This window comes from Zeus faber (assembly GCF_960531495.2).
Source record: "Zeus faber genome assembly, chromosome: 17".
Taxonomy (NCBI): domain Eukaryota; kingdom Metazoa; phylum Chordata; class Actinopteri; order Zeiformes; family Zeidae; genus Zeus; species Zeus faber.
Window position 1 is genome coordinate 17,705,920 of NC_137204.1, and position 27,016 is coordinate 17,732,935.

Consider the following 27,016-nt stretch of genomic DNA (forward strand, 5'->3'; position numbering starts at 1 on the left):
GTCCTGCCTTTTGGTCAGAGGTGGAATTTCGAGGTACAGGAAATAAAAGTTCCTTTGACGGGGCTTTGAGTCAACAGTCACTGAACCGCGGGTCGGGACCAAAAACCACGGCAGGACCCTTGTGAACATGGAATTGTCCACCTCTGCATCATTTTTTATAAAAAAAAAAAAATAGATAAAAAAAAAAAAAAAAGGACAACTCAACGTCGCTATTCGGCGTTCCCCCCCCCCCCCCCCGTGCGATAAAATGACGTTCCCGAGATATACAACCGTGTCGACATTTGCGTCCGTCACCGTTTTTTAGTTCTTTTAAGAGACAAGGATGTAATGACGGCAACTGATTACCTCGCAGATCGCGCCGCGCCGCCGAACCGATGACAACGGTTTACACTTTCACACAACTCCCCGAGTGTACGCGGCGCTATGTCCTCCTGCTCCTGACGCCAGGCAGGATGACGCCGAGGGGGGCCAGCGCGGCCCTACAATCAGACGCAGTACTGTAGCACGCGCGCGCACACACACACACGTCTCCGCTTTGAAGAACCTATTCGGTCGTGTCATCCGAAGTGAGCGAAAAACAAAAGTATTGTTATTTGCCGTTATGTAATGACTTGAGAACGCTAAGACCGGCAGCGGGCTCCGGGGCGAGCGGATTAAGAGCGGGCTGTCGTGGCGGACCCCGCGACAGCCCGCGAGCCGACGAGGGGTGGGCGGAAGGCGGGAGAAGCAGGCAATAATGAGGATTGATGGTGTGTCTGGGAGCGGAGGTGGCGCTCCGGTCTCGACTCCGCTGCCAAAGTAAGACCCCGCCGCACTCTGTTCTGCTCCGGCCGGGGCATAATGAGACAGTGGAAGAGCAAGGAGAGTGCCAAGCTGGGGGGGTGGCGGGAGCGGAGGCAGAAAGGGTGGATGCGGGAAGCACAACACGGCGGGAGGATGAGAGATGGCGGGGAGAGAGAGAGAGAGAGAGAGAGAGAGAGAGAGAGAGAGAGAGAGAGAGAGAGAGGAGAGAGAGAGAGAGAGAGAGAGAGAGAGAGAGAGAGAGAGAGAGGGAGAGAGAGAGAGAGAGAGAAAGATAGAGAGAGAGAAAGAGAGATGGAGGGGGGGTCAGTTAAGAAAAGGTGAGTAAGATGGACGAAAGAGCAGGAGCGAGGGAGTGAGTGAGAAAGGCAGGCGTGTGTGTGTGTGTGTGTGTGTGTGCGCGTGTCTTCTCTAGCTCTGCTCCGGCCAAATGAGATTAGCGCGAGAGAGAGGGAGGGGAAAAAAACAAACAAATAAAAAACACGCCACACCAGGGAATTCAGGTCACATGCAAATAGGCTGGCTAGATGTCTGCCTGGACTTGTGTGTGTGTGTGTGTGTGTGTGTGTGTGTGTGTGTGTGTGTGTGTGTGTGTGTGTGTGTGTGTGTGTGTTTGTCAAGTGGATGAGATTAAGTCTGAGGTCCACTGTCTGAATACCAGACGGGATTCATATGTTTCCTCCAATCATTCAACTTCCCTTATTTTCTTTCGTTGCCCCGCGTGAACCGCACCGATGTCTCCCCCCCCCCCCCCCCCCCCGTGACCGGGGGAGCGCATCCGGCACGCGATCCCTTTCCTTTTTTCTCGCCGAACACCGACTCTCTACGTCGCGTCTTTACCCCAGCCGAGACAGTCGTGTGCGCGCGCCCGCCTTGGAGGTGGCGTTTGTCGGAAATTCGCTTAACTCTTTGCGTAACTATCCAGAACAATAGTGCGGGCGTTTGACCATTTTTAAGTATTTCGGTAAAAAGCTGTCAGATTGGAGACGTGGGACGGATGGGGCTCCCGGAGAACAACAGCGCCACGAGTACACAACCACGGACCTCCAATACGCATTATTATCCTCCAATTACTTGCGCGTATAATTTTGCATACGTAAACGTATTCGTATAATGAATGTGTGCACATGGTTGTTTACTGGTTTACTGCTCTCTCTCTCTCTCTCTCTCTCTCTCTCTCTCTCTCTCTCTCTCTCTCTCTCTCTCTCCTATGTGAGCGTGTGGGTGAGCTTAGTGACAGAGACATGTAAATCCCTGTGAAGCAGGAGCTGGCATCATTAAACCAACAGCTTAGCAACTAGCCGCTCAACCCTGCCGCCCGCCGTCGGCCGTTGCGGCGCGGGGGAGGGGGAAAAAAAGCGAAACGCATTAACGAAGCCGCCGTCCCGGGGAAAAAAAAAAAAAAAAAAGACGAGGACGGGAAAGAGGAATTCTGCGATGACGCCGCGAGAGATCGACTGACAACAAAAGTCTAGCGCGACGGGAGGAAATAGGTCGCGCTTGTACAATTAACTCTCATTAGACGCACCCAGAAAATAGAGAAGAGGAACAGGGAGAGAAAAGAGAAATGAAAAACAGAGCGAAAACACTGAATATACGAGGCCGGTCAGGAGGAAGCCGTCCACGCTTTGTTGTGTCTTTGGGGTGGTTTTAAATAGGTTGTTGACGAACCTGCATAATTTGTAATATGGCCGTTTCTTGTAAAGCAACAAGGCCATATCGGCCTTCTTAAGAAAAAACGCACCACCCACACCATGTTCTCAAATATAACAGAGAATCAACAACAATCTCCCTTCAGTCTATTCCTGGGCATGGTATTTGTTTTCCTGCTGGAAATGATAATATTTAATTTACATAAGTGAGGTTTAATTTGCTGTGGCGGAAAAATGGTATTTAACTCGGTAATCCACATTATGAGCGCACATCAGGGATTCTATACATGTTGATGCATACAGGGCTCGGGAATTTAATATTTTCACATCTTTTCAGCAGACCTCGGTGGCAATCTACGCTCGCAGTTTCCGCTTTTGCGCGGGGAAAAATAAGAGCCGAGGTGTTAAAAAAGGAAAAAAAACAAAAACGTGAGGGGTTCGCGAGCCTCGCGGTACGCCGCTTCCGTCGGGTGCGACCTTCCGTATTGACCGACGCGGCTGCGTATCTGGGGCGTAATAATAATCATATTCTCAGGCAACAAAATCATTGTAACTGTACCATTGTCCGCCTGAAGGGCAGGTGTGGAGCTATGAAACACGAGTTCAGGAGGAAAGAAGGTGCAATGAGGCCGTTGAGGGGTTGAAGACGTCGGTGAAAGACCCCCGCCGACCGCCGCAGCGCCACTGTGGGAAGGCTGACGAACAGGGCTAATTGATTCCGGCTAAGCTGCTCTGTGCTGTTGCGCCGAGCGGGGAAAGACCAGGACACAGCGGGAACGCCCTAATTACTGTCTGTCTGGACACGGCCATTACCCAGAACCCCAAACACCTGCTGCCTCGCGGGAGCGGGTCTCCCGCCGCCGGAAGACAGACAGGAGAGAGAAGGCGATCGAGTCAAAGAACGAGACGGGGAAAAGAAAGGCTTGACAGTCGGTGAACAAACTAACGGGGGCGTGGCTGGTGGCGGGGCGGCCCGGCGGGCCGGGACGCCGGTCGGGGGAAAAAGTGCATCTGTGACAACAGACACTCAAAAGGATCAGAAAGTCAAACGGGGGGAATCAGCGGTAGGTCAGCCTGTGAGGTATCAGCATCTCTCCATGTCGCTTCGCGCTCTCAGCGGGATCCCGCTTAACGAGAAGCGTCTAGACAAAAAAAAAAAAAAAAAAAAAAAACCCATAATGAGACTGGCAAAACTCTAGGACGGTGCGCTAATTCCCACAACCACTCTCTTTGGGAAGGTGAATAAACAGGCCAGACGGCCTTTAATGAAAAGTGAATGTCAGGGCTACTTTCATGTCTGCTCTGCCAGGTGGTTTGCTTGAATCAACTCCAGCTTCACATTTCCCCTTTTGTTTCAGTCGGACAAATGGAAACGATCCGACGAGCATTAGAAATCTATTCCGCGGTTCCCCGAGAGACAATGATGATGATGATGATGATGATGATGATGATGATGATTCGGAGTACGCTCACACCGAAGGCGCACAGATGGCCAGGGAATTGCGAGTTAATTAACTAAACCCGAATTTACCCCGGTTCCACGTCTATTGGAATGTTCTCACCGCCTGACCGTTTGAACTTTGTTCATCATAAAGTGCCAATAAAATGATTAGAATGGAGGCATTTTGTACCAAATTGCTCCTCTAGTCAGCACTCGGGGTAGGGAAAAAAAAAACCAGATAACCTTAACCGTGGTCAATTAAAAAAAAAAAAAAAGGCATGCATCCAGCCAAAAGGGAACCAAACTCGATACCGTGCACAGATCGGATCAACTTCATACTTTAGATCATGAATGTCAGCCCCGGACAGTGAAAAATGAATAAATACAATTTCTGTGAAAACAGCCTGCACAGACAGCAGACACAGCGGCCTATCAGAGCATGAGAAGCAGGTTAAGCAGTCGGAAATAGGCTTTGTGTTCAACGCTCAGCACCCCCCCCCCCCCCCCCCAACAACCCACCCAGCCCCGCCCTGCCCCACAAAGTCCACGCTCCCAGGAAGACGCTCCAAAATAGCTCCATGTATATTTTATTCAAAAATATAATATAAACAGCAACTTTCATCTTTTTTTTTTTTTCCTCCCCTCCTGGCCTACCAGCGGGGGGAGGGCGGGTGAGCACTGCAATGTAAGCATTGACCTCCATCTTTTAAACATAAATGTATTTTAATAAACATTTTAATGATATCATGGGGGGGTGGGGGTTCATCACCGTAACCGATACCCGATTCAGCGTTGTACGGACCAACAGCCCAGAGAACTGATGAGATATCACCACCGTAAATATGTAAATACGGATTCATTCATTATTCATTTACAAACCCGGGCCCTCATGCGGTAACTGTGTGTGCGTAACAAAAATGTGCGTAAATCGTGTCGATGCACATTCTAGGCACAGTGTAAATTGAATATCCATTGGGGGCCGGACAAAATACAGAAGGCATTTTTAAAATGCAGCTGGTCCATCGCTGTGGCTTACTTTACCCCGACGCAAAGCAAACACTACCACAAAGCTGATGTTTGTATTCCGCCTGAGCATTGAAAAGACACGAGAATCTGTGACTCACTTACCAGATACAAACACATTAAGAGGGGGTCCGACATGTGAATATTTGTGTGCTGTGTGTGTGTGTGTGGGTGTGTGTGTGTGTGTGTGTGTGTGTGTGTGTGTGTGTGTGTGCGCACGCGCGTGCGTGCGTTTCTGTCTGCGCGCCCTTGCGGTGTCTTTCCAGAAATGCTCACCAGCAAACAGACTTAAGAGGCCGAGCCGTAGCACCCCCACCAACACCACCACCACCACCACTACAACAACTGCCTGGAAGGATAAACAATGACACACGACACGACACGACGCGCGGAAACAACATCAACAAACGTTATTCATCCTCCGTGTGTATGTGCGTCTAATGACTGATGTGCTGATTAAAACCAAGAAAACATCTGAGCCGCTTGTGACCGCCTGGTAGAAAGAGACCGGGAAAAAAAAAAGGGGAGGAGATGACAACTGCCCCGAACTGAGGCAGGAGCCTCAGCCCCCCCCCCCCCCCCGGGGGCTTCAGAGGCCCTCACCCTTCTCCCTTTTCCTCCATGAGACTAAGCAGACATAGCAGCATAAACACACGCAGGCCCCTGAATAAGCATGAGCAAAACAATCTGCTTATGGGTCTGAAAGGAGAGACATTAACACATCAAGAGGAGGCAGCGACGCATCAAGCCGCAGCAGACAGCATTAGAGGACTCTTGTATCCACTTTGCTTCCCCCTTAGACAGAGCAATTACATGTCCCAATCCCACATTAAACAAACATTAGCTCTGCACAGACTCAGGCTCAGCTTAACCTCATTGCTTCCAGATGCCAGACACACACACACACACACACACACACACACACACACACACACACACACACACACACACACACACACACACACACACACACACACACACACACACACACACACACACACACACACACACGGACCTGTTTTACTACAGTCTTTGCTCGGTTACTTTTTTCCTACCTCCCTGTGCATTCGGCCTGGGCGACATGGCAGAATCTTTCACCACAATAATTAGTTGCATTTTTACACAATGCAATCTCACTATAAGCAACGAACAACGCCACCACGTATGCCACTGATATGAAATCACTGGTTTTTATCATTTCGCTTAACGCTCATTGAAAGATATCGACTGAAAGTGACGTTTTTGAATATGACTAGGACCTCGTATCTTTACAAACGTGAGGCCGTATCGTCATCACTGATTTCGATGAGGTCTTGTTTTCATGATGACATGACACGACTGAAATACACCGCCACCCTCATTCCAGCTGGGGGAAGGTTAAGATCACATAGCTCAATATGCAATATAGGATGACATAATGTAATCAGAAATCATTTGTGTAGAAAGATGCATCAGATTGGCTGTTATTGTTGCTCTGCTGGGATACTCCTCAACACCACAAAAATAGCACAAAATGCCAGTGAGGACACATTGTCAATAACAACATTTGGTTAGTATTTTAATAAAGCTAAACCCCTAAGCTTAAGGGTTAGGGTTAGTTTAGGCTCTGCTAAACTGACGTATCGGTCGGTTTATGTGACTGAGCATAAGAGAAGGTGAAAGTGGATTCCTGTATGGATCAAATTCAGGATGGTAGAAGTATATTGTCCCCTGCTCCAGGTTTCTGGAAAGGCATGCTCAGGCTGGTGATAACACTGCAGTTGCAGAAGAATAACAATGTTTTTATTTACCATTCAGTAGAAAAAAAATACTAATTTTAAGTAATTTTAAAAAATCACAAAGAAATAAACCTCTCATTTCTCATAGTGCAAAGCGCGGCCTCAAGAATGTCGTTCTTATTCATTCCCGTTTGAATCAGAAGTGCAGCTCATATGTGATCATTTCATTTGCCCCAGACAGAGTGACCCCGTGAATAATGTGTCTAGACTTTATGACCTACTACATGCAGTTCCCACTGCTCAGTAGGAAAATACAATCACAAGGCCAGTCTGGAAAAACGGCTCCCCCTCGTCACGTCAAAACACGCGTCGAAATTAATCCACAAAATAACAAGACATTCGCCGCCTCGAAAAAGCACAGTCCACTGCATGTGAAATGGTCATATCTTAAAAAAAAAAAAGGCGACTATGTAAATCAATATGACATTTTTTCAATGTATTGTATCTGACAATTAACCTCAATAAATACTGACTTAAATGAAGAGTTGGCAGGGAACATATACATATTGGCATATAAGTTTTAAATATTTCCCAACATAACATACTTGATGTGTTGATTAAGATCATCAGTAGCAGCATTGTATAACAGGAGTAATACAGTTCACCAGAGGGCTGCAGGTCATGCATCATAAAAGTAGAATCGAATAAGAAATTATACAGTATATATTGTCAATATAGTTCACAAGGTTCGATATTTAACTATGCATAATATTTATACTAAAGAATGTTAGATGGTCGGAAATGTTTAACCTTCTTAAGGCTGAACGGATTACTGGAGTCACGCTGGAGTGTCGCATGGATGTTTGGTGAGTTGGGAACAACCAGCGCTATTGACAAATTACAAGGGTGCATGTGAAATTTGTCAGAGTACCGGGTTGGTAACAGGGGTCGACGTTATGGATTTTTCATATTCAAATTAAAAAAAATAAAAATAAAATAAATTAACAAAAAGCGTCAATACTGAGAAAAGCTTGCACTTTCCCCTTTAGAGCGAGAGGAAAGTTGATGACGTCGCCTCTCTGCTGCGCTCAGTCCGCACTGTGAGTGAGTGGAGGCGGGGCTATGTGGCCACTGCAGCGGTGTGTGTGTGTGTGTGTGTGTGTGTGTGTGTGTGTGTGTGTGTGTGTGTGTGTGTGTGTGTGTGTGTGTGAACCCGCTGTCGGAGAGAAGGGAGAGCGAGAAAGCCCAGCTGCTCCCAGTATATCGATAGGGCGGAAAATGATTATATAAACCATTTCAAATATTCAGAATCGACATGTATAGAAAAATCGAACACAAGTGCAGACATTTTGTGTTTATCAGCCTTGTGAGCGCAGGCCGATTATCTCAAAAATGCCAGATATCGGCCCGATCAATCGGTCGACCATGAGTCAGAAGGTCCCCTTCGATCAGATTCTGTGTCTTCTACACTAATGCAGACACCACACAAAGTGACCTCCGCTAACAATTAAGTTGTCTGCCAAAGTCATGGAAAAACATTTCTGTTGTTATTTTGTTTTCATGTGTGAGACAGAAGACAGACATTAGTTATCTTCAGAAGGTCAAGGTGTATGCCAGCTTGCTCATGGCCAGGAAACATACAGTAATATTATCTTCCTGTGAGAAGCCAACATTTTACATCACCAATATCGTTTTTTTTTTTATTTTTTTTTTTTAATCATCAAGACATGAAAATGCGCAGTATAAACACGGCAGAGTTCTGCGATATCAGTGATGACATGACCGCTGTAATCTGCATGTAAACCAAATGATCAAGTCACTGGCTCCTTACGTTATGGCCACTGCAACGCCATGCAGACTTCTCTTCCATATCTCGTGAATTACTGAGGCCAAACACGCACACGCACACACACAGACACACACACACACACACACACACACATATAAATATAAAAACGGAATATATCAAATGTTGCAAGTACAGCTTTCCAGCAGGTTGACAGTAAAGACGAGGATCAAAATCAAAATGCGTAACGCTTCACCAATCACACACACATGTACAGTATGAGGGCCTTCTGAGTGTGTCAGACCGCATGTTTAGTCTAGCCTTTCAAGTCTTGATTTGTCAACTGATGAATCGCAAAAAGCATCTGTGTGTGTGGCACGCACGCACGCGCTTGGAGTGTGTGTATGTGTGTGTGTCTGTGTGTGTGTGTGTGTTACTTACATAGTCCGGCAAGGCTGCGTTGTCTCCCTGTCTGCCCCTCAGAGATTGCGTTGCCTGCTCCAGCACCTTGTTGTGCTTCTTGGATAGCAGCGCAAATAAGCTAGGGGAGAGAGAGAGAGAGAGAGATGCAGAGAAGATGGTGAAAGGGTAAATGAGAAGCAGTGGGTGCTCACCAAACAGCAGAATAGATGAATGGGAGATTTCCACAGAGGACACAGACCCCAAAGACCACCACGCATACCATGCTGCTGGTATACATGAGTGCTCCTGTGGTTAAGTGGCTGCCTGACCTTCATCTTTTCAACCTAATTCCCACTAGTTAACAGGGTTGGAGTGTGTGTGTGTGTGTGTGTGTGTGTGTGTGTGTGTGTTTGTGCAGGTGTGTGATGGGATTGCATGTGATGGCTTGAAAACACAGACATACATCAAGTCTCTCAGGGTCTGTCCAGCTGACCTTGGGTATATGCTGGAGGGCATGTGGAAATGCACACACACACACACACACACACACACACACACACACACACACACACACACACACAGACACATTCACACACACGAACGCACGCACGCACGCACGCACGCACGCACGCGCGCTTGTTGCGTACTAGTCAGTGGTCTCAGCAGGGATCAGCAGCACTCAAACACACCGATAATCTCAACCCTATATTTATTTTTAGAGCTGTCTAATTCTTTCTGGTTTTAGTATTTCAAAGTACATGCCCGCTAACTTATTCACTCGCCGGTTGGAACGCCATCCCATCAATTATCAATTAGGCTTCCCCCTTGTGTGTCTTCGCTCCCATTGTCTTTCCTTGTATTCTACTTAACTTAAAGCCGACACGGGTGAAACTTCATTTCTGGTTTGAAATTACAGTACATTAAAGTACATTGCATGGATGACAAACGAGCAGTATCAGCTATGATCACATCCACAGTACAGAGAGAATAGATTTGAGTTTCAGGGACAGATCCAGTTTGAACTTGTCGTACTAATGACATTGCCCTCTCAACAGCACAAAAGGTGACTTGAAGTCTCATCAAGTCTCATATGAGTCTAACATCTAGGAAGAAGCTCAGAGCAGATACAGGACAATGAGTAATGGTCGCTCCCTAAAGAGGAGCCTACTTGTGTTTGTTTATTGTGTTTATTGTGACACGGTGTCTTTCCGGTCTTTCCACTCAATTTCCACATCTTCTTCACTTTTTAATAGTATATTACCACACACGTTGTCCCAAGACAGTAATGGAGACACCCAAATCAGTTCACACACACACACACACACACACACACACACACACACACACACACACACACACACACACACACACACACACACACACACACACACACACACACTCTTTATCCAGGATAATTGGCCAAGTGAGAGATGAATTAGGGCAGCTAGAGCACGGTCTATGTGTAATCTGCCTATCTATGTCAGGGGTCTTAATGATTCAATGGGACCTTTTGTACCGTCCTGTTCCGGGCAGAGACCACCATGTCGGCCACACCTGCAGCCCTCGTATAAATGCACAATATAACAGTGACTCCATCCCATCTCGCGTTCATATCCCCCCGCGGCAGTGACAGACAGGCCCCAGGAAACACTAACACAGTGATTTCAGTGCAGCGGGTTTGATCCCGCAGATCAGGTTCTGAGGCTGAGGCACTGACAGACGGGGTCTTGACTGGCCTTGTCTCCACCAATACAGCTTTTATTTCAAGACTCAAATACACCATTCACACGAGCCACTCTTTGCTGTGATCAGTTTTTCTCATTAGCATCTGCGGACAGTGGCTTTGGCTTCAGAAATGACTAACAAAATACGTTCAGAATTCATTCATACATGAGTTCTGGAGTTGAGGAACCGATAATGCGAATTAACAGTAAAATGTCAGGAATTTCTGTCTCAATAAAAAAAAAATAATAATAAAAAAAAAGGTGTAATCCGCCCAATCTCCAGGGTGAAGCATGTGAGAGAGAGGAGGAAAATAATAAACAAACACACAGGGTCGAGAGGGCGAAGGCGTGGGGGCATTTACCGTCGTCTGGCGATAGTAAATAAATAAAACTCAGCCCTGATCCTATTTGACAGTCAATTAAGGAACATGTTTCGGCACTTCCTGGTTGACATTTGGAAACTCCTGGTCGGAAATTCCCCGAAGCTAAGACTGCCAGCTCCCTCCCAGCGCAGTCCATAATGATAATCATTACCGTCATCGGACAGGGAGTCGTTTGACGCGCGCACACACACACCTCGTCTCAAACACAACTAATCTTATCTGTGTGTGTGTGTGTGTGTGTGTGTGTGTGTGTGTGTGTGTAGCAATTACTAGGTACTACAATGGATACTAATCAATAGCAGAAATAGTGGCACGATGAACTATTCAATAATGCCCATCAAAATTAAAGGAAACCAAATGAATAAACTCAAGTTTCACCCAAGGGTGCAGTTTTTGGATTTAGAAAATGAAAGAAAGATGAGCCCTAATGTATTTGGGCTCATCTCAAACAAACAAATCATTTGGTGTGAAAACAAACTGTGACGTTTGTAAAAACATTACAAATTTTTTTGCATCTTCACTTTCCTCAGAACAAGTATCTCTTCGCTAACTTTCCCCACATGACTTGAACGCATCACGAGCCTCCACATCAACACCGAACCCTGTTCAACTAAATTTCACACCGATTCTCATAAATAATCTTGTATTTAACAGCGCATACAAAGTGTTTCAGGATCTATAAGTATCTGGTTTGGTTTTAAAACATCAGCAATCTGACTTTGGTGCATAAAAACTTATAATAACATTTATTTTCCAGTAATAAATAGACCAAATAAATCGATAGAATTTTCGCAAATTAAGATCTGAAGTTCAAATTGAAGAGAAACATTTAAGTAATATCTGATCAATATTTAATTGAAGACCAATATTGCAATGGCATATATTTTGGCAGGTTTTGAGAAAAGCTGAAAAAAAACAAAACAAAACAAAACAAAAAAACTTATGAAATCACAGAGGCACTGACATTCTCGCGTCTAAGCAGCGGGGCTTTATGCCATTTATACACTATGAATGGTATAAACTTTATACACTGGTATAGACTTTATACCTGATGATGCGTTGGGCAGCGTACTGGTGCAGGCAGCGGAACTGGGCTGACATGTTGGCCAGAGCGGCAAGACAGTTGGTGTGGAGGTATTTATCCTGGGTTTCATTTGAGATAGGGATTGGAAGGAGGCAGGAGGAAAGGTGTAGCTGTTATTATTATTATTATTGATTTTATAACAGTCATTTATAAACATCTTTAATAGAGTTTTTCCACGTTTCAGATATGACACATGAATGGAAGTGACTGTTTTCCCGTATGAGATGGCGTGCGCTGTCTCACCCTCGTCCTGGTCATATTGAACTGGATGGTGCGGATCACCACCAGGATGAGCAGGCTGCCGAGCGAAATCTCCGTCAGCGAGCGCTCTGTGTACCACGAGATGTTCTTCAGCACCTGCCGAGAGACGGCGAGATGGGCGTGGGGAAAGAGACGGAGAAGAGGGGAAATTGTTCCAGGGATGATTGCCTATAAAGGCAGCAATTACAGGAAATGCCGTGGCAAATTAAAGGTCACCCGGCTGTTCCGACGCGTAGGGTTGTGTATGCCTACCACTTCATGGATGGAGCGGTTGAAAGCGTCGTCTTCCGTGAGGATGAGGAGAATGATGAGGGCCATATAGACGTGATGGGAGTTCCTCTCCTCCACGTGGTAGAGGATCTCCAGGATTGGCATCACCTGCGGTGCGAGGGAGAAGGGAGGACGATGATGAGGCTGATTTCCTCATTCGGTTATAACAGAGGGAGCGACAGGAAGAGTTATAATTATTATTGTTGTTCAACTGATCCATCCAGGATCCTACGAGCAACATGTTTGTTTGTTTTTTTTGTCGCATTCAGATTGGGGAAATGGATGAAAATTGCAAGTTAGAAAACTACTAACAATGTTAAAAAAAAAAAAAAATTCCAATTCCGTCCTAAATATATACTATAATTTTTAATACATTTTTCTAAAATAAATGTCTAATAAATACTAAAATATTCCTACACAAGGAATATTTAAGTACAAGTTACAAAAAAACACTATGCTTTTGCTTGGGTTCCAGTTTATAAAATAATAAAATAACGTGGGAAAACTCTCGCAAGTATCACGGAGATCGGTTGAATTTGCATGGATTACTGCGATCGCAGAATGGCGACACCCGGGAGGAGCCGTTCAGCATCATTTACACAGTAATCCAAGCATTAAGGGCATAAATATGATCCGACCATGAAGTGTTAGATAATAATAGGGATGATGGTAAATGACAAAAAAAAGTAAAGGAAAAAAAGAAAAATAATAATAGGGATGAAGAAGCCTAACAAAGAGATGCACTTATAACCTTTTGGCAACACATATGTAGGCACGTACATGCACGTGTTTGTTTGTGTTTTACTTTAAGCGACATGTAAATCCACGTGTCTCCAATCCCACCCACCAGATTGTCCATGTCGGTCCTGGAGAGCATGTACGTCCTCATGTTGGCGTTCTGGTGCAGCAGCGTGTACAGCAGCAGCGTGGCCTGGTCCGAGCGCTGCTGTTCGCACAGCGCCGTGTACAGGCTGTTGAAATTGATCTGAAAACTGTGGGGCTGCTCCGCGGGCAGAGACGATGTGTCTGAACAGGCAGAAGGAGGTTTTCAAGGATTGGGGAGAGAACAGGGGGGGGGCAGCCGCCGCTTTGGGCAAATGCAAATATTTTCATATTGATCGACCGACGCAGGAATATTGACAGCACCGCGACTGTGATTTCGTGTTACCTTGGGTGTTTCTGAAACAGGTGACCGCCTGGCGGTAGGGATTGGGCCAGTCAGGCCCGTCCGTCAGATTGGCCAGGACCAGCAGCAGCAGAAGGCTCTGGTTGGACAAGGGTAACGGGTTGTGTTCTTGGCCAACCCCCGACTTGCTGCCAGCTCCGCCCAACGTGAAAACACTCCACAGACCACCTAGGGACAGACACACACAGACAGACAGACACACACTTTATATTTATTTATTTAATTCATAGCTTGAGTTATTGATACTTAATTACTGTCTCGGACTAATGTATCATGAAGCCCCTCAACACAATGCTGTGATAAAAAAATATAACTGTAAATGAATGATGTCGAACAATTTTGGGGATTTTTTACTTCTCGATATTGTTCATCGATTCGCCTCCCCAGCCTTTCAGCTCACTACAAACAATACGACCGAGGACTGAGAAGACAGGGCTTATGGGGAAACAAGAGTTTTTAATATTTTACAGTCCGAATACAAAGAAGCTGCTCAGCACCAGCAGTTCAATAGTCACTCAAGCCGCATCCAAACAGTCATCCAGAACACTTGTTGCCATCTACAGGCAGGATAGGGGAGTGCATTTCTGTCTTGATTTCCAAACTCCTGCATTGAACCTGGAATGCTGGATGAAAGAGAGACTAGCAGAGGACATTCATCTGGGGGGTGGGTGGGTTGCCTGGAGAGTTGCTCTTCATACATGACCGATTATACTCTTTCTGCACCTAAACCTGGGCCTTTCAGCTGGCTTTGCCCTTTACCCTGTTTATTGTTCCAAAATCCTTGCGACAACAGCCATTATGGTGTGACTGATTTTTCTTCCCCCCTTTATTATTATTATTACTGTTATTACTGTTATTATTATTTTTATTATTATTATTATTATTTTGGAGCCAGCTCATTTTATGCAATTTTCCATCAGGGCAAAGCTGAATAAGAATTACATTTACATTTCATTACATTTCGTCATTTAGCAGACGCTTTTATCCAGAGCGACTTACAATTATTCAAACACCGACGGACGCAGCCATCAGGAGCAATGAGGGGTTAAGTGTCTTGCTCAAGGACACTACAGCATGCTAGCAGGAGGAGCCTGGGATCGAACCAGCAACCATTAGATTACTAGACGACCAGCTCTACCTCCTGAGCTACCGTCCCCTCCGAAGAATCCTTGTTACTGTACAGACTGTACATTTCTGGCCAAAGTGGCGAAATTCCACATTTCATATGCGAGGATCATATAGAAATGGTACATTTCAAACCTTTTATCGACTTGTTATTAAAAACGTATCCATCAAATATGAATATATCAGTCTTGATATCTTGCCCTGCAATACCGTGAGCATATTAAGCGACCCCCACCCCCGTCGCTTGATATGATTTAAAGATAAATATGGGTTGGATACTGAGGCTAAATTAAGACCATCCTTTTATTTCATCCTCATCCACAAGGAGGAAAGCAGAGAGCTGAAGGAGGAATATTGATTTTTATGTGGTGAATAGTGGTGGCAGCTGTGTTTTTTTCTTTAAAAAAATTCACTCAGAGCATGTGACTAGTATTAACTGCTATACTGTGCACTACAAAGAATCTGTTCATATCAGAGGAAAAACATCATATACCGAGCGGCACCAACAATTAATTTAATCTTCCAAATAATAATAAGAAAGAAGACAACGGCCACTCTCAGTCTATTTTTATGCTTTTATGTCAACACCCACTGTCTCTATACCGCACAGGCGGAGAGGAGAGAGAGAGAGGGAGAGAGAGACAGAGAGAGAGAGAGAGAGAGAGAGAGAGAGAGAGAGAGAGAGAGAGAGAAATAGAGAAATAGAGCAAGGACTGTGGGAGTGGGAGAGAAAGGGTGAGTAAGAGAGAGAAGCTGTGACTGGGGCCCTGCTCGTCTCATCAGTGGCACCGCGGCCAGCGGTGGCCAACCGGCTTCTAACCGCGCGCCCAATGCGTGGCCCTTATATATTGCTCTGCAGCATGAATACGCACACGTGTTCTCGTGCTGTGCGACCCGCGGCGCAACTACTATCGCAGAGTTTACCAAAATGGTGCAAAAGCTTGATATTTACTTAAAAAAAAAAATCTATTTGACCAAAATGATCAAATAAAATGAAGATAAAAGATTGTTTTTGTTTTTTTTTAATATATACATTTTTCTTTACATTCATTTGGAATAAATAACACTTTGTTTATCATCCGCTGACAGGCCACAGGTTTGCTGGCATCCAAACGTCCTGCAAAGTCAAACTTGAGGACCGAACTGATATCGTCTGAATGTACGCTCCACGTCCTGCTCCGTACAGAAACAGGCGACGCACGCCAGCTGTGCGCACGTGAACGCAATGTCTCAGTGTGGCGCTGTTCTCAGGAGGAGCCCTAAAAATATCATGATGCTTTAAAATTTGGGAAAGTGAAAGCTTTTATAATCTCATTTGAGATGCATTGTCTCTTTTTTTCCCCACCGGGCGGAAGTGAGACACATTTCCCTTTTCCTGTGGCGGGTGCGTCACAGACAGTATCCCCTCGCGCCAGCTTCTCAAGTAGCAGGGAGTGAAGAGGGAAGACCGGCCCAACCCACTTAAGACTCGCCAGGCTGGGTTTTAATCCCCTCCGCCGACGCTCTCTCAGACTCAGACCGCAGCGTATGCAAAGCAGACAGACGGAGACGGCCTATCTCCCAGACATTCAAATGGCGACGCGAGTCGAGGCTCTCCTTTGCTTTGTCATTCGGCTTGCGTTTGGCTCCGGGGAATAACCGCTCGACCTGTGACAGTTGAGCGTGTGTGTGTGTATGTGTGTGTGTGTGTGTATGTGTGTGTGTGTGTGTGTGTGTGCATGGACATGACGAGTCATGGTAAGCCCGACCAACAGTTTACACAAGCCGCCCACGCGCCCCCCCCCGGGAGTGGAAACGTCTCTACAAGGACCACGGAGCCAACACCGAGTCCTAATAGTGTCCGGCCCAAGTAGTCGGCACTGTAATTGGATTTATGGACTCCCCCGGCCGCACATTTGTTCTCCCACAGCGAGGGCTGACATTTTGTTATTGTAATGTCTGTTTTAGACTCACTAAGCACCGCCGGCGTTGACCAACGCCCATGCGTTCGCAGAAAATTCAAAGGCAGGATATGTAGGTGTGTGTGTGTGTGTGTGTGTATACACTCTCAATCCTCCTTGAATGCATGACTCTCGGTGACTGACGAGGAATGAAAACAAATTTCCTTCACGAGGATGTGAGCCTGACTGTGTGTGTGTGTGTGTGTGTGTGTGTGTGTGTGTGTGTGTATAAGGAAGGCGGCTGCAGACAAACAGGCTCTAGGGGATTACGCCACAGGACGGCGCAACATAACTCACCGCGCCGATCGCCGGCCACAGACGGGCGGGCTGGGAAAACCCGACCGCCGGCGCGGGTGAAGCGCGGACGACTCACCGGTAGACGTTTGTCGCCAACGTCTATCTCTGGGACGAACCACCGGAGTGCTTTTGTTCTCACGCTTGAAATGCTCTCAAGTACGGACACGAACTTTGCGCCGAGAGTGGGGGCGGCCGACCCCACAAGGACGTTCCATGTGAAATGATGGCCAACACAGGGTTCAAATGGTCATTAAAGTCTTGTATATCCACTTTTACGGCAGAAAGGTTGCAAAATGTGTCGGTAACGCTGTTATCAGGTATTTTGCTGCGATGGAATTTGATAGTAAAAAATAAAAATCATTTGAAAATGGAAATCTCTGCGTAAAAGAAGCATCTCAGAAGCAAAACAAAAAACAAAAAACCCCAAGGGCTTCTTTTTGAGATTCACATCCTCCAGCTCGGCGATCGAGGACTGGGAAACCATTAAGCAGCAGATGTTCTGACGCTGCGCTCTCGACATACCGTTTTCCATCAAAAAAAAAAACAAAAAAAACCTCCGCTTGAACTCGAAAGCCAGTGAGAGGAGTTAGAGCGATGAGGCTGATGGAAAAGCCCAAAATTGAATTCAGTACCTGACACACTAAACTAATTGTTTGATAAGAGGTGGAATAGGAATAACTTGATGGTTCCTTCTAGCTAATGAACCTATGAAGGCGGGGCCCCTTCGTATGGTGGATACAGCCTTGACCACCAGCCCATGTGGGACAGCGTTTTCTCCTCTGATCCTCGTGTGTTTCCTTACTTGCCACCCCCGACGCCAGGCCGTAGAGCAGGCCTCCTCCTTCGGCCTGCGGCTCGAAGATGTGCGTGGCCGGAGGCGGACATTTCTCCTGCCTGATGAAGTTATACAGCAGGGTCTTCACCAGCCGACTGGTCAGGGACAGACTGGAAGAACAACAAGGGCACACATTTTACACGTCTAAGCTATTTCCATTTTGGTTTTGAAAAAGTCTGTTTGAAAATGACGGTGTCCTTCTTTGTGTAGATAAACCCAAAAGAGAGGTACTTGTGACGAAAAACTAGTTCTAAAACCTATTGACTCGCTGTTCAGTGATATCTTTGACATCACACATTTGGTCACATTCTCTATTGTTCAACATACAACATTTTAATAGCGCGGTTGAGATGAGCGTACAAAATATCACACACAAAAACTTGTTTTTCCGGGAAGACAAAAAAAATTAAGGTAATATCGGTAATATTTTAACATTTCCACAAATGTTGAGTTTTGCAATGAATAAGCCCAGGGCCGGAGAGGGACTGGCTGTGTGAAAATAAAAGTTCAAAAGTCTTTTCCTATGAAATTTTAAAATTTCCAAGTTCATTAACGCTCAGACTAGGTAATAATACTAGGACATAAACTACATGCTACAAGTTCAAAGACCTTTATTTTGAAATCAAAAAGCCAAAAACTACGTCCTATAAATATATACACCGAGTTTGAGTGCTCCCATGAGAAAAGAAAAGCCATTGAACTTTGACGGCCTTACTTAACTTAAATGGTCCCTAATAGGGACGGCGATACCACTTTTTAAATTCCATAGTCACATCCTCATTCTTATATGGGGATGTGATTTTTGACATCATGTCATTTAACATGTCATTTTGAGAAAAAAAAAAGATCATTACAACTAAAGGCAAATCACATGACACATACCAGCCATTATTAACAAATATATCACAAAAGCAAATACGACTACAATTAAATAAAAATGTATGGCTTATAAGTGTATAAAATAGTCCAGTATTTTACAGAAATACTATTATTAAATAATAAAATAAATAATTATAACATAAATATGAATAAAATAAATAAAAATACCAACAACATAAAACATGTGCACATTTGCACTTTCTTCAAGATTTCCTTATTTTAATTAGGCGCAACTTCCACTTTCTAAATATTCAACTATTTCGGCTTCCAGACAGCAATGTTCAGGAAAAAAAACAACAAAAACAACTCAATTATTTTCTTGCATTCCGACATTTCTTCAGAAATCCAGACAGAAAGATCTTGGCATTTAATTTTACGTCATTTTGATTTTCAAGTGTGCGCCTGCGTGGACTGTGCACTTGGTTCGGGTGTCCCATAGGTTTCCACAGTCATGTGACGCCAGCTATGTCAGGGCTGTTTACTGGCACAAACATTATACAAAAGCACTGCAAATGTTTAGAAATGATGCAGCCACCCACGTTTTGTATTTGTCTAATTTTATTATCTATATCTTTTTTAAAGGAATCGATACTTAATAAGTAGCTTGTGAGTATTGAGGTATCGACCCCGCAGTTCAATCTGCCCATCCCTAGTTACTAACGCGCCACTGAAACAGCGACCCACTCTCAGCGCTGCCGCTGTCCGGGAAGTAGCACCTCATTCTGTGGAAGCGACCAGCCGCTCGCCCTTGAGAGTTCCGGATGAATGCAGTTATAACGTGACGTTTATCACTTCAAAACGGGATGAATCAAAATTTCCCTGAATAAATGCAATACTCTTCTGTCGTTTTTCCATCTTTAAGGATCCGGAGGGCTGCTCTCATACCCTATTAGCGTCCATTGTTTGGTGTGAGCAGGCCGCTCTGGTTTTTATCCAATGGGGTCGCGAGGCGTGTCAGTAGCAGTGTGTATGTGTGTGTGTGTGTGTGTGTGTGTGCTGTGTGTGCTGTGTGTGCGTGCATGCGTGCGTGCTTGCGTGGCACTGACAGCCGGGTGAGAAACCACAGCAGCGGCCGGAGCGAGCATAGCGACGATAACATTCTTGTCAATGCCATGATAAAATTGTAATTATTGCCTCGTCACCGGCCCAACAACGGGTGGCACACCGGGAATCTTCCTCCTTCTCCCGATTAGCCACTCCGGGCCTGGATAAGCCCCTCTAACTGAAGACGAGACAATCATTTAATAGCCTGTCCAACACGTGGTGTCATTATCTCTTCCTACACAAGGGAGGGAAAATGGTAACATGGCAACGGTCCTAGTAACACTGGTAACTAGTAAGATGTTGCAGGAATAGCTTGGGTCTGTGTGTGTGTGTGTGTGTGTGTGTGTCTTGATGCTATTCTGAAATTAAAATACGGGGTAATGAGGTATTACAATTTCCCTACATATTAACAGTCAATCATTGATTAAATAATATTAATCTAAATGACAGAAACAATTCCACTGCAATTTTCCACTGGAAATAGAATTGTGACACCTTCAATACAGCCTATACAGGGCAGTCACCATGAACACAGAGCCAGAAATTTTTCCATCTTAAAATGTGAGAAGGTTCTTGGAAACCCTGCAGTCAGCGTCGGTAGACTGAATCAGATGAGGACGGATCGGACTGGAGGGGACTTTAGGGGATCGACGGCCACAATTGTGAAGCTACCGACGAGACCGCGGCGGCCAAGGATTCCATTTTGAACCCCGTGTGATTTGGCATTGTACAGTATAAATACAGCCCGAAGCCACCTGTGTGAGTGTGTGAGTGTGTGAGTGTGTGTGTGTGTGTGTGTGAGAGACAGGGAGCACGTGTGTGCGTGTGTGCGTGTGTGCGTGTGTGTGTGTGTGTGTGTGTGTACGCGTGCGGCGCGTTCCTCACCATCGTCCCTTCATGATGTGCCGGTAGATCTTCCCGTCCCGGAGGATGTCCTTGTGGAAGAGCTGGTAGGAGAACAGCACCAGCAGAGTGGTCACTGCCTCAAACAAGATGCTGTAGGTGATGTCACTGCACGGACAAACAAACAAAACGACAACGGCTGTAACAAACACACAAAGTGCTAAGTCGCTGCCTTAATGGGATAGTCACGACTTCATATGGGTTTGAAGTAACTATCAAGTTGTTCCCACAGAGGGTGGCCCTACCCCGACTCGGGTCTTGGATATTAACATGTCGCTGGGTTTTTGCTTTATCTCGCCCCCCACCCCGCACATCCTAGCGACAGTCCAGTTACCGCCAAGTGCATGCACTGAGACGGACACCCATTAAAGCCCAATCACAGCACGCCGCACTCGAGGGTGAGCCGTGCCGAGACCAATTTTTTACTCGTTATGTTCATCTTTCTCTGGCTCCGTGCGCTGAAACGTCATGTCATTAGGCTCGGGGTTGTACAGTCGTTCTCTCTCTCTCTCTCTCTCTTTTTTTTTTTTTTAACTCCCTTCTACACAATTGTCCGCTCTTGCCCATTCTCTCGCCGCCGTCTCCCGACCTCCTCTGCTTTAATGTCGAGCGCTGAACTTAACGTCCGCCTCTCGCTGTTTTTGCGGCGAGCGAGGCTTGAAGGCTCCGGAGGTGAAACAGAAGGGCGGCTTGTTCCGCAATTAATGTCTTTAAGATGTATATCAAGAACACGGCGGGGGAGGGGAGTGGGAGGCGGCCGGCGATAGCGTCTCGGTAGAATACCTCTGCGTTGCGCGTCGCACTATTACATGTCCGACCTTTCCAGCCGCCTCGCCACGGAGACCGGCTTTTTCCTTCATCCGTCATTTCACGCTGGGCCGGCTCCACGCGGACACACAAACCCAGCTCCCCACCAGCACGGGCGCAGGCACTTACAGCAGGGGCACCTCAACGATCAGGTGCACCAGGTTAGACATCAGCTCCTCGAGGAGGTCCTCGCAGCCGGCTTCTAGGGAGGAAGAGAAGGGCGGAGGCCAGGACAAGCGCAGAGCAACATTTTATTATTATTATTATTATTATTATTATTATTAATATAATTCTGCCCAATTACTAATAAAACGTGTGCGCCGCCTCCCCCGTTGGCTCTCTACCCGCGGTCTTCGGCCCGCCCCTTCATGCGTACAGCAGGACAGCAGGGGGAAGCTCGCTGGGGTCAACCTTTATATTATCCACTTCCAGCACTTCCAGCTGTTTCTCATGCAGTCGTCCATTCCAGTCACTCACCACCATATATTAAGTGACTCATTCAAGCACCAATAAGGTTCAAGCTCTTTTCAAAGTGAGCAAATAGATTGCGAAACAACAATTGAAACTCGCTTTGAAAAAGACTCAAAATGTTTGTTCAGGTGGTTGGTATTTTGAGAATCTGCTCTGGTCACGCATGAAATTCAATTATTAGCCGCTCCTCTATTTTCCATTTGGAGAGAGTGACACTTTCCACTCTCTGGTCGTATGTGACTTACTCATACCCATCACTTTCGTAAACGCAGCTTATATCAAATATAGCCAGTGGATCCTAAATTAATGGCAAAGCCAAATTAAGTGTAAGCCGGAGTATATGTAAGTCGGGGGGGGGTTCCGTGCATAGAACAATGTAGTGCAATCCAATGCGACAGGTTTTTGTGGAGCGAGACGGCACGGAACAGTCCCTTAACACAGTTGTGTTTAAAAATGTTGTTTCATACATGAAGGAAACAAACCAAAATAAATAGATCTTAAAAAGAAGACGGGCACAGGAGCCCCACGGGGCGCATCGCTGTCTGGAGGAGAAACAAAACAGAACAAACAAAAAAAACAACAACTCTGTTCCACTTCTCTGAGTTAGGTTTACGTTTTTCATTCTCCATACAAGTAAGAAACTAACGAAACAAAATAAATCAAAATCTTTCTCTATGAGATCATATTATATATTGCTATATTATAATCACACATTTTTCATATAGAGCGGCAGGCGCGTGAGTATCATCGGCGCGCCCGCGATGTGCGCACAGTGGAGTGCAGATCACGGATGCCCCGATGGTGCGCATCCGTCCGTCCCACCCCGCATTACATTACGTTCTATGCGCTGAACCATCCCCAATAAAATCGTCTATCGGCTCTACCCCTCCCTCTTCACCTCACTTCCTCGTCCCCTTTCGCCCTCCAAGCTCCAGTTTCAGAACAGAGTAAGCGGCACTTGTACCGTTTCGACGCTCTGATTTTTCCTGGCGGATACAATTATTATTATTATTATTATTATTTTTTAAATCACCTGTCATCAATGTCAATCGCGATTGATGGAGTCAATTGGCAATTTAATCGCAAATCTACCTAAGCCTACTTATGACCACTAGGAAAAAAATATATTCACCTGATTCACAACGACTGACTTCTTCACATCTCACATGTATGTTTGAAGCGTATGAATGATGTTTAAAAAAAAAAGGTCTCCAGAGTGACATTACAGGACTGTTACACTGATCTTTATAAAAAAAAATATCATATAAGATCTTTGGATAAAAAAATATAAATAACTCTTTGAGCAATTTGACCATTGTAAACCAATCAAGAGACGGTTGGTGCGATAGGACTTGCCTCCACAGGAACCTGGCGCCCTCTCCTGGTAGGAGAACTGTTGGTGCAGCTCCTCCTCACTCATCTCCCTGATGAACACCTTGAGCAGACAGCGGACCATGAACAGCGCGTTGTGGGCCTGCCAGATGAACAGCTGACTGAAAACATGGAGAGATCTTCCTGTTAATTATTGTCGGACAAGTCCCGGAGGGGGGATTCGGTCCCAGGCCCGGTGTCACGCCCGCATTTTGAAGAGTTTGGTCCCATCCCGTGCCTGACAATGCACTTTCCCCAAAACTCCTCTAGGTCCTTGGAAGTGGGGAGTCGGTATTATTTCAAGACTCATCGAGTCAAAGCTGCAAATTATGGACGGATTTCCAATGCATTTTTTTAATTTTTGTATTAAAGAAAAAAAAAATATTTGCCAAAATGTACGGGGGTCTTTTGTGCAACTTTTCAATTTGACTTTTGACACTCAAGCCTCAACTCCAAAAGTCTTGAGATCAACTCAAGGCTTATGGAGTTGATTCACTTTATTCAGTTGACTTGATTCAGACTGAACTTAAGTCTCCGATTTGACTAAAGATTACAGGTTATATTTACGCTTGACGCAGACACAGACATGACTGCAATGTTAGCCACTCTCAAACAACCCTCAATAAGCATTGGGATAACTCATTATTGACACTTCCACCTCTTGAGGACACTCTTTCCATCTTCCCTTACTAGTTTCAACAATACCGCTAAGCCGATTTCCTTGATTTGAATACAGATAACACGAAGACAGTCTTAGACCGCAGACAAGTACATTGACCAACAAACATTATCATACTGTGCAACAAACTGTCACCCAGTGTCAAAAGTCAGTTGAGTCTTTCCTTAACAAACTTGAAATGAGTGGATTTGAATCCGTCGGTCCTCAGTGCAGTGACAGAGCTTTGTCAGGAGAGCGCGGTCAGAACAGGAGAACACGGGGCGGTGTCTTCCGGCACGGGCCTTACATCCATTTGAGACACAAGGCAAATTAAGGTTGAAGTCGTTATCCTTTAAAAATTCCGACAGCCCTCATTAGTGTACCTGTCTTCGGCTTTCTAATGACATCCTGGACTTGATGTTAATTAACCTCCACTTTAACAACTTACCCGACCTAATCATCAAACAGGAAATGACTGTTTTCAGCCATGTTTTGTGTGGTGTACCATGGCTGCAGCTCCATGCGCAGTACATGTATATGTGCACAGTATGTGTCATATAGGACTATATATAGTATACGTATGTAGGTCAGGGAAGGCCATGTCTTATTCATTTCCCTGGCCCAACATGAACATGAATAAAACATGAATATTGACAGAAAATGCACAAAGCAACTTGACGTATAGAGTTGTTGTGTACTGAACTATCCAGTAGAAAACTTTTATTTGCCACACATTCCCCTATTTAGCATCTGGACTCTCATGCCATGTTGCTTTCCCTTTGCAACCAATATAACGATACCATGATTGCTCAATGCAACCACACCGCTAACAGCTGAGTCGTACAGAAAAGAAAGAAAGTGATCAGCTCTCAATGGTAAAATGCTAATTATTTATTTTTAAAATATAGAGTCTTAATTAGTCCTCTGGTTATTGCTGAACAACAACTCAAGATGCTCGTACTCACTCTTGGCATTCTGTGGAGATCTTCAACTCTTTGGTTCTTCCCAGGAAAACTCTCACGAGGGCACCAAAGTTCCCGGTTCTGGGATTATTTTCAACTGGTGAAAGAAGGAGAGAGCAGATGAATGGTTCTGTGTCAGTCTTATGAGAAACTTCAAATAGCCAAAAACGTACTACTGGGGCGAGAAAAAAAAAAAAAAAAAAAGGTCAAGACTCAATTGTAGAATAAAAAACATGATTATTTTGTAGTTGATATTTTCCATAGAAGGGCATAGCTGGAATGTTGGGCATGTCATTAGGACTACTGGAACGGAGACACGTTTTGTGTTGTATTTCACATGAAAACACATTTAGTAACAGATGAAAATAAATACCCAAATCCGAAAAGAAAAAAAAAAAATATATATATATATTTTATTTTATTTTTTTCAGGAATTCAGGAAATTGTAAAACGGAATCAATAGCAAACGATTCACTTAAAACATAGATATACTGCTGCGGGCAACGTACTGAGGATTTTGGCCAGAGGAATGACGGCATCTTCCAGCAGTTTAGAGTCTCCGCTGTTCAACAGGAGAGAGAGGTGAGAGAGAGGTGACAGAGAGAGAGAGAGAGAGAGAGAGAGAGAGAGAGAGAGAGAGAGAGAGAGAGAGAGAAAGGAAGATAATACGTTGATATCATAAATTGAGTGTCCGGCAAGCAATCTGCAGTATGCACTTCTTACAAAGTCACCACTGGTACACCATCTTATTTCAGTGGCGTTATCGTTTGAAAATGGATTCACCAAAACCCGTTGTTGCAGGTTGAGTGATTCTTCCTCGAAATAAAACATGTGCTGTCTGATGCTTAACTCAAGCCTTCAGAATGAATACACACGTCAAAAAGAGCTCCGCGAAGATTTTTTCCCGATACTCAAAACGCCAAAGTTTTTGGCCAAAACGCCTTCATTAGAGTGGCACGTTAAGGACACAGGAGGCCTTGACGAAGGCGTCCTGCGTCGGTGCAGTAAAGCGTCGTCAAGTGCTGCAACGTGTGGCAGCCTTTCTTTTGTCCTGTGAATACCTGAACACCAGCACCGGCACATCAATTGCAATAAAACACGTTAAGTTCAAGTTCAAGCTCAAGAGATTATTTGTCACATACATACACAAATGAACCAAATGTTTACAGCGGCAGAAACATGGAAACAAGGAAACATGATAAATGGAACGCATCTTATATAGCGCTTTGTTCAAGGACACTTGGGCGAGTCGGGATCGTACCAGGAACCCTCTGATTAAAAGTAATGAACGATTCTTCATCAACTTTGTACAATGAGCAACTCTACCTGGACAGACACTAGAGCAAGAGAAACAATGGTATTACAATGTAGTAATAACCATGTGATTACAATGTAGTAATAATAATGTTACTACAGCAGCAGGAGTTAGTTACTCCTGATGACAAGGAATTTGACAAGCTGGCACATCAAAAAAATACTGGAAATAAAGGGAAGTGACCAAAGTCGGATGGAATATACAATTTAACGGTACTGTATAGGAAAAGTCTGTATAACAGATTAAATACCTGAAATACCTCGTACAGATGAAAGTTTCCATGAACGTATGTGTGAATTCATGAATATAATGTGCCGATGTGGGTCACTCAACAAGGCTGGTTTGTTTACACGACTATCTGATTAGTGTCACATTTTATGAACTACTTCAACAGCCCTGCGTTTATTTCAATTTGACTACTAAAGACGGTAGTTCAACAAACACCTATACGTCCAAAATGGCTCCTTATCAACCTGCGGGCAGGATGGGTCTCCGGGTTTCGGTGCTGATGAAGGGCCTTGCAGGCAACATCTTCCCAGAAGCTTCTGCCACTTTTTCTGTTTGTCTTTGAAAAGAGTTGACGGCTCTGTGAATAAGTAATCCATTCCCATTACTTAATGTTAGCTTTCACCCATAGGCCATAAAAAAAGGAAAAAAAATGGGAGCTAAAAGTCAGCG

At 45.0% G+C, this 27,016-nt stretch overlaps 1 protein-coding gene across 1 annotated transcript in view; it reads right to left on the reverse strand.

The window, feature by feature from the left end:
* dym (dymeclin) overlaps positions 1 to 27,016 on the reverse strand; it is a 42,724-nt gene that overhangs the window by 12,356 nt on the left and 3,352 nt on the right. Inside the window, exons 3-14 of the mRNA XM_080017388.1 lie at positions 25,533 to 25,585; positions 25,027 to 25,120; positions 23,389 to 23,525; positions 21,691 to 21,763; positions 20,737 to 20,862; positions 17,896 to 18,038; positions 13,714 to 13,899; positions 13,393 to 13,571; positions 12,528 to 12,653; positions 12,258 to 12,371; positions 11,979 to 12,073; positions 8,863 to 8,962 (exon numbers count right to left, since the gene is read on the reverse strand). Of these exons, the coding sequence (XP_079873514.1) occupies positions 8,863 to 8,962; positions 11,979 to 12,073; positions 12,258 to 12,371; positions 12,528 to 12,653; positions 13,393 to 13,571; positions 13,714 to 13,899; positions 17,896 to 18,038; positions 20,737 to 20,862; positions 21,691 to 21,763; positions 23,389 to 23,525; positions 25,027 to 25,120; positions 25,533 to 25,585 (1,426 nt within the window). The remainder of the gene's footprint in view (positions 1 to 8,862; positions 8,963 to 11,978; positions 12,074 to 12,257; positions 12,372 to 12,527; positions 12,654 to 13,392; positions 13,572 to 13,713; positions 13,900 to 17,895; positions 18,039 to 20,736; positions 20,863 to 21,690; positions 21,764 to 23,388; positions 23,526 to 25,026; positions 25,121 to 25,532; positions 25,586 to 27,016) is intronic.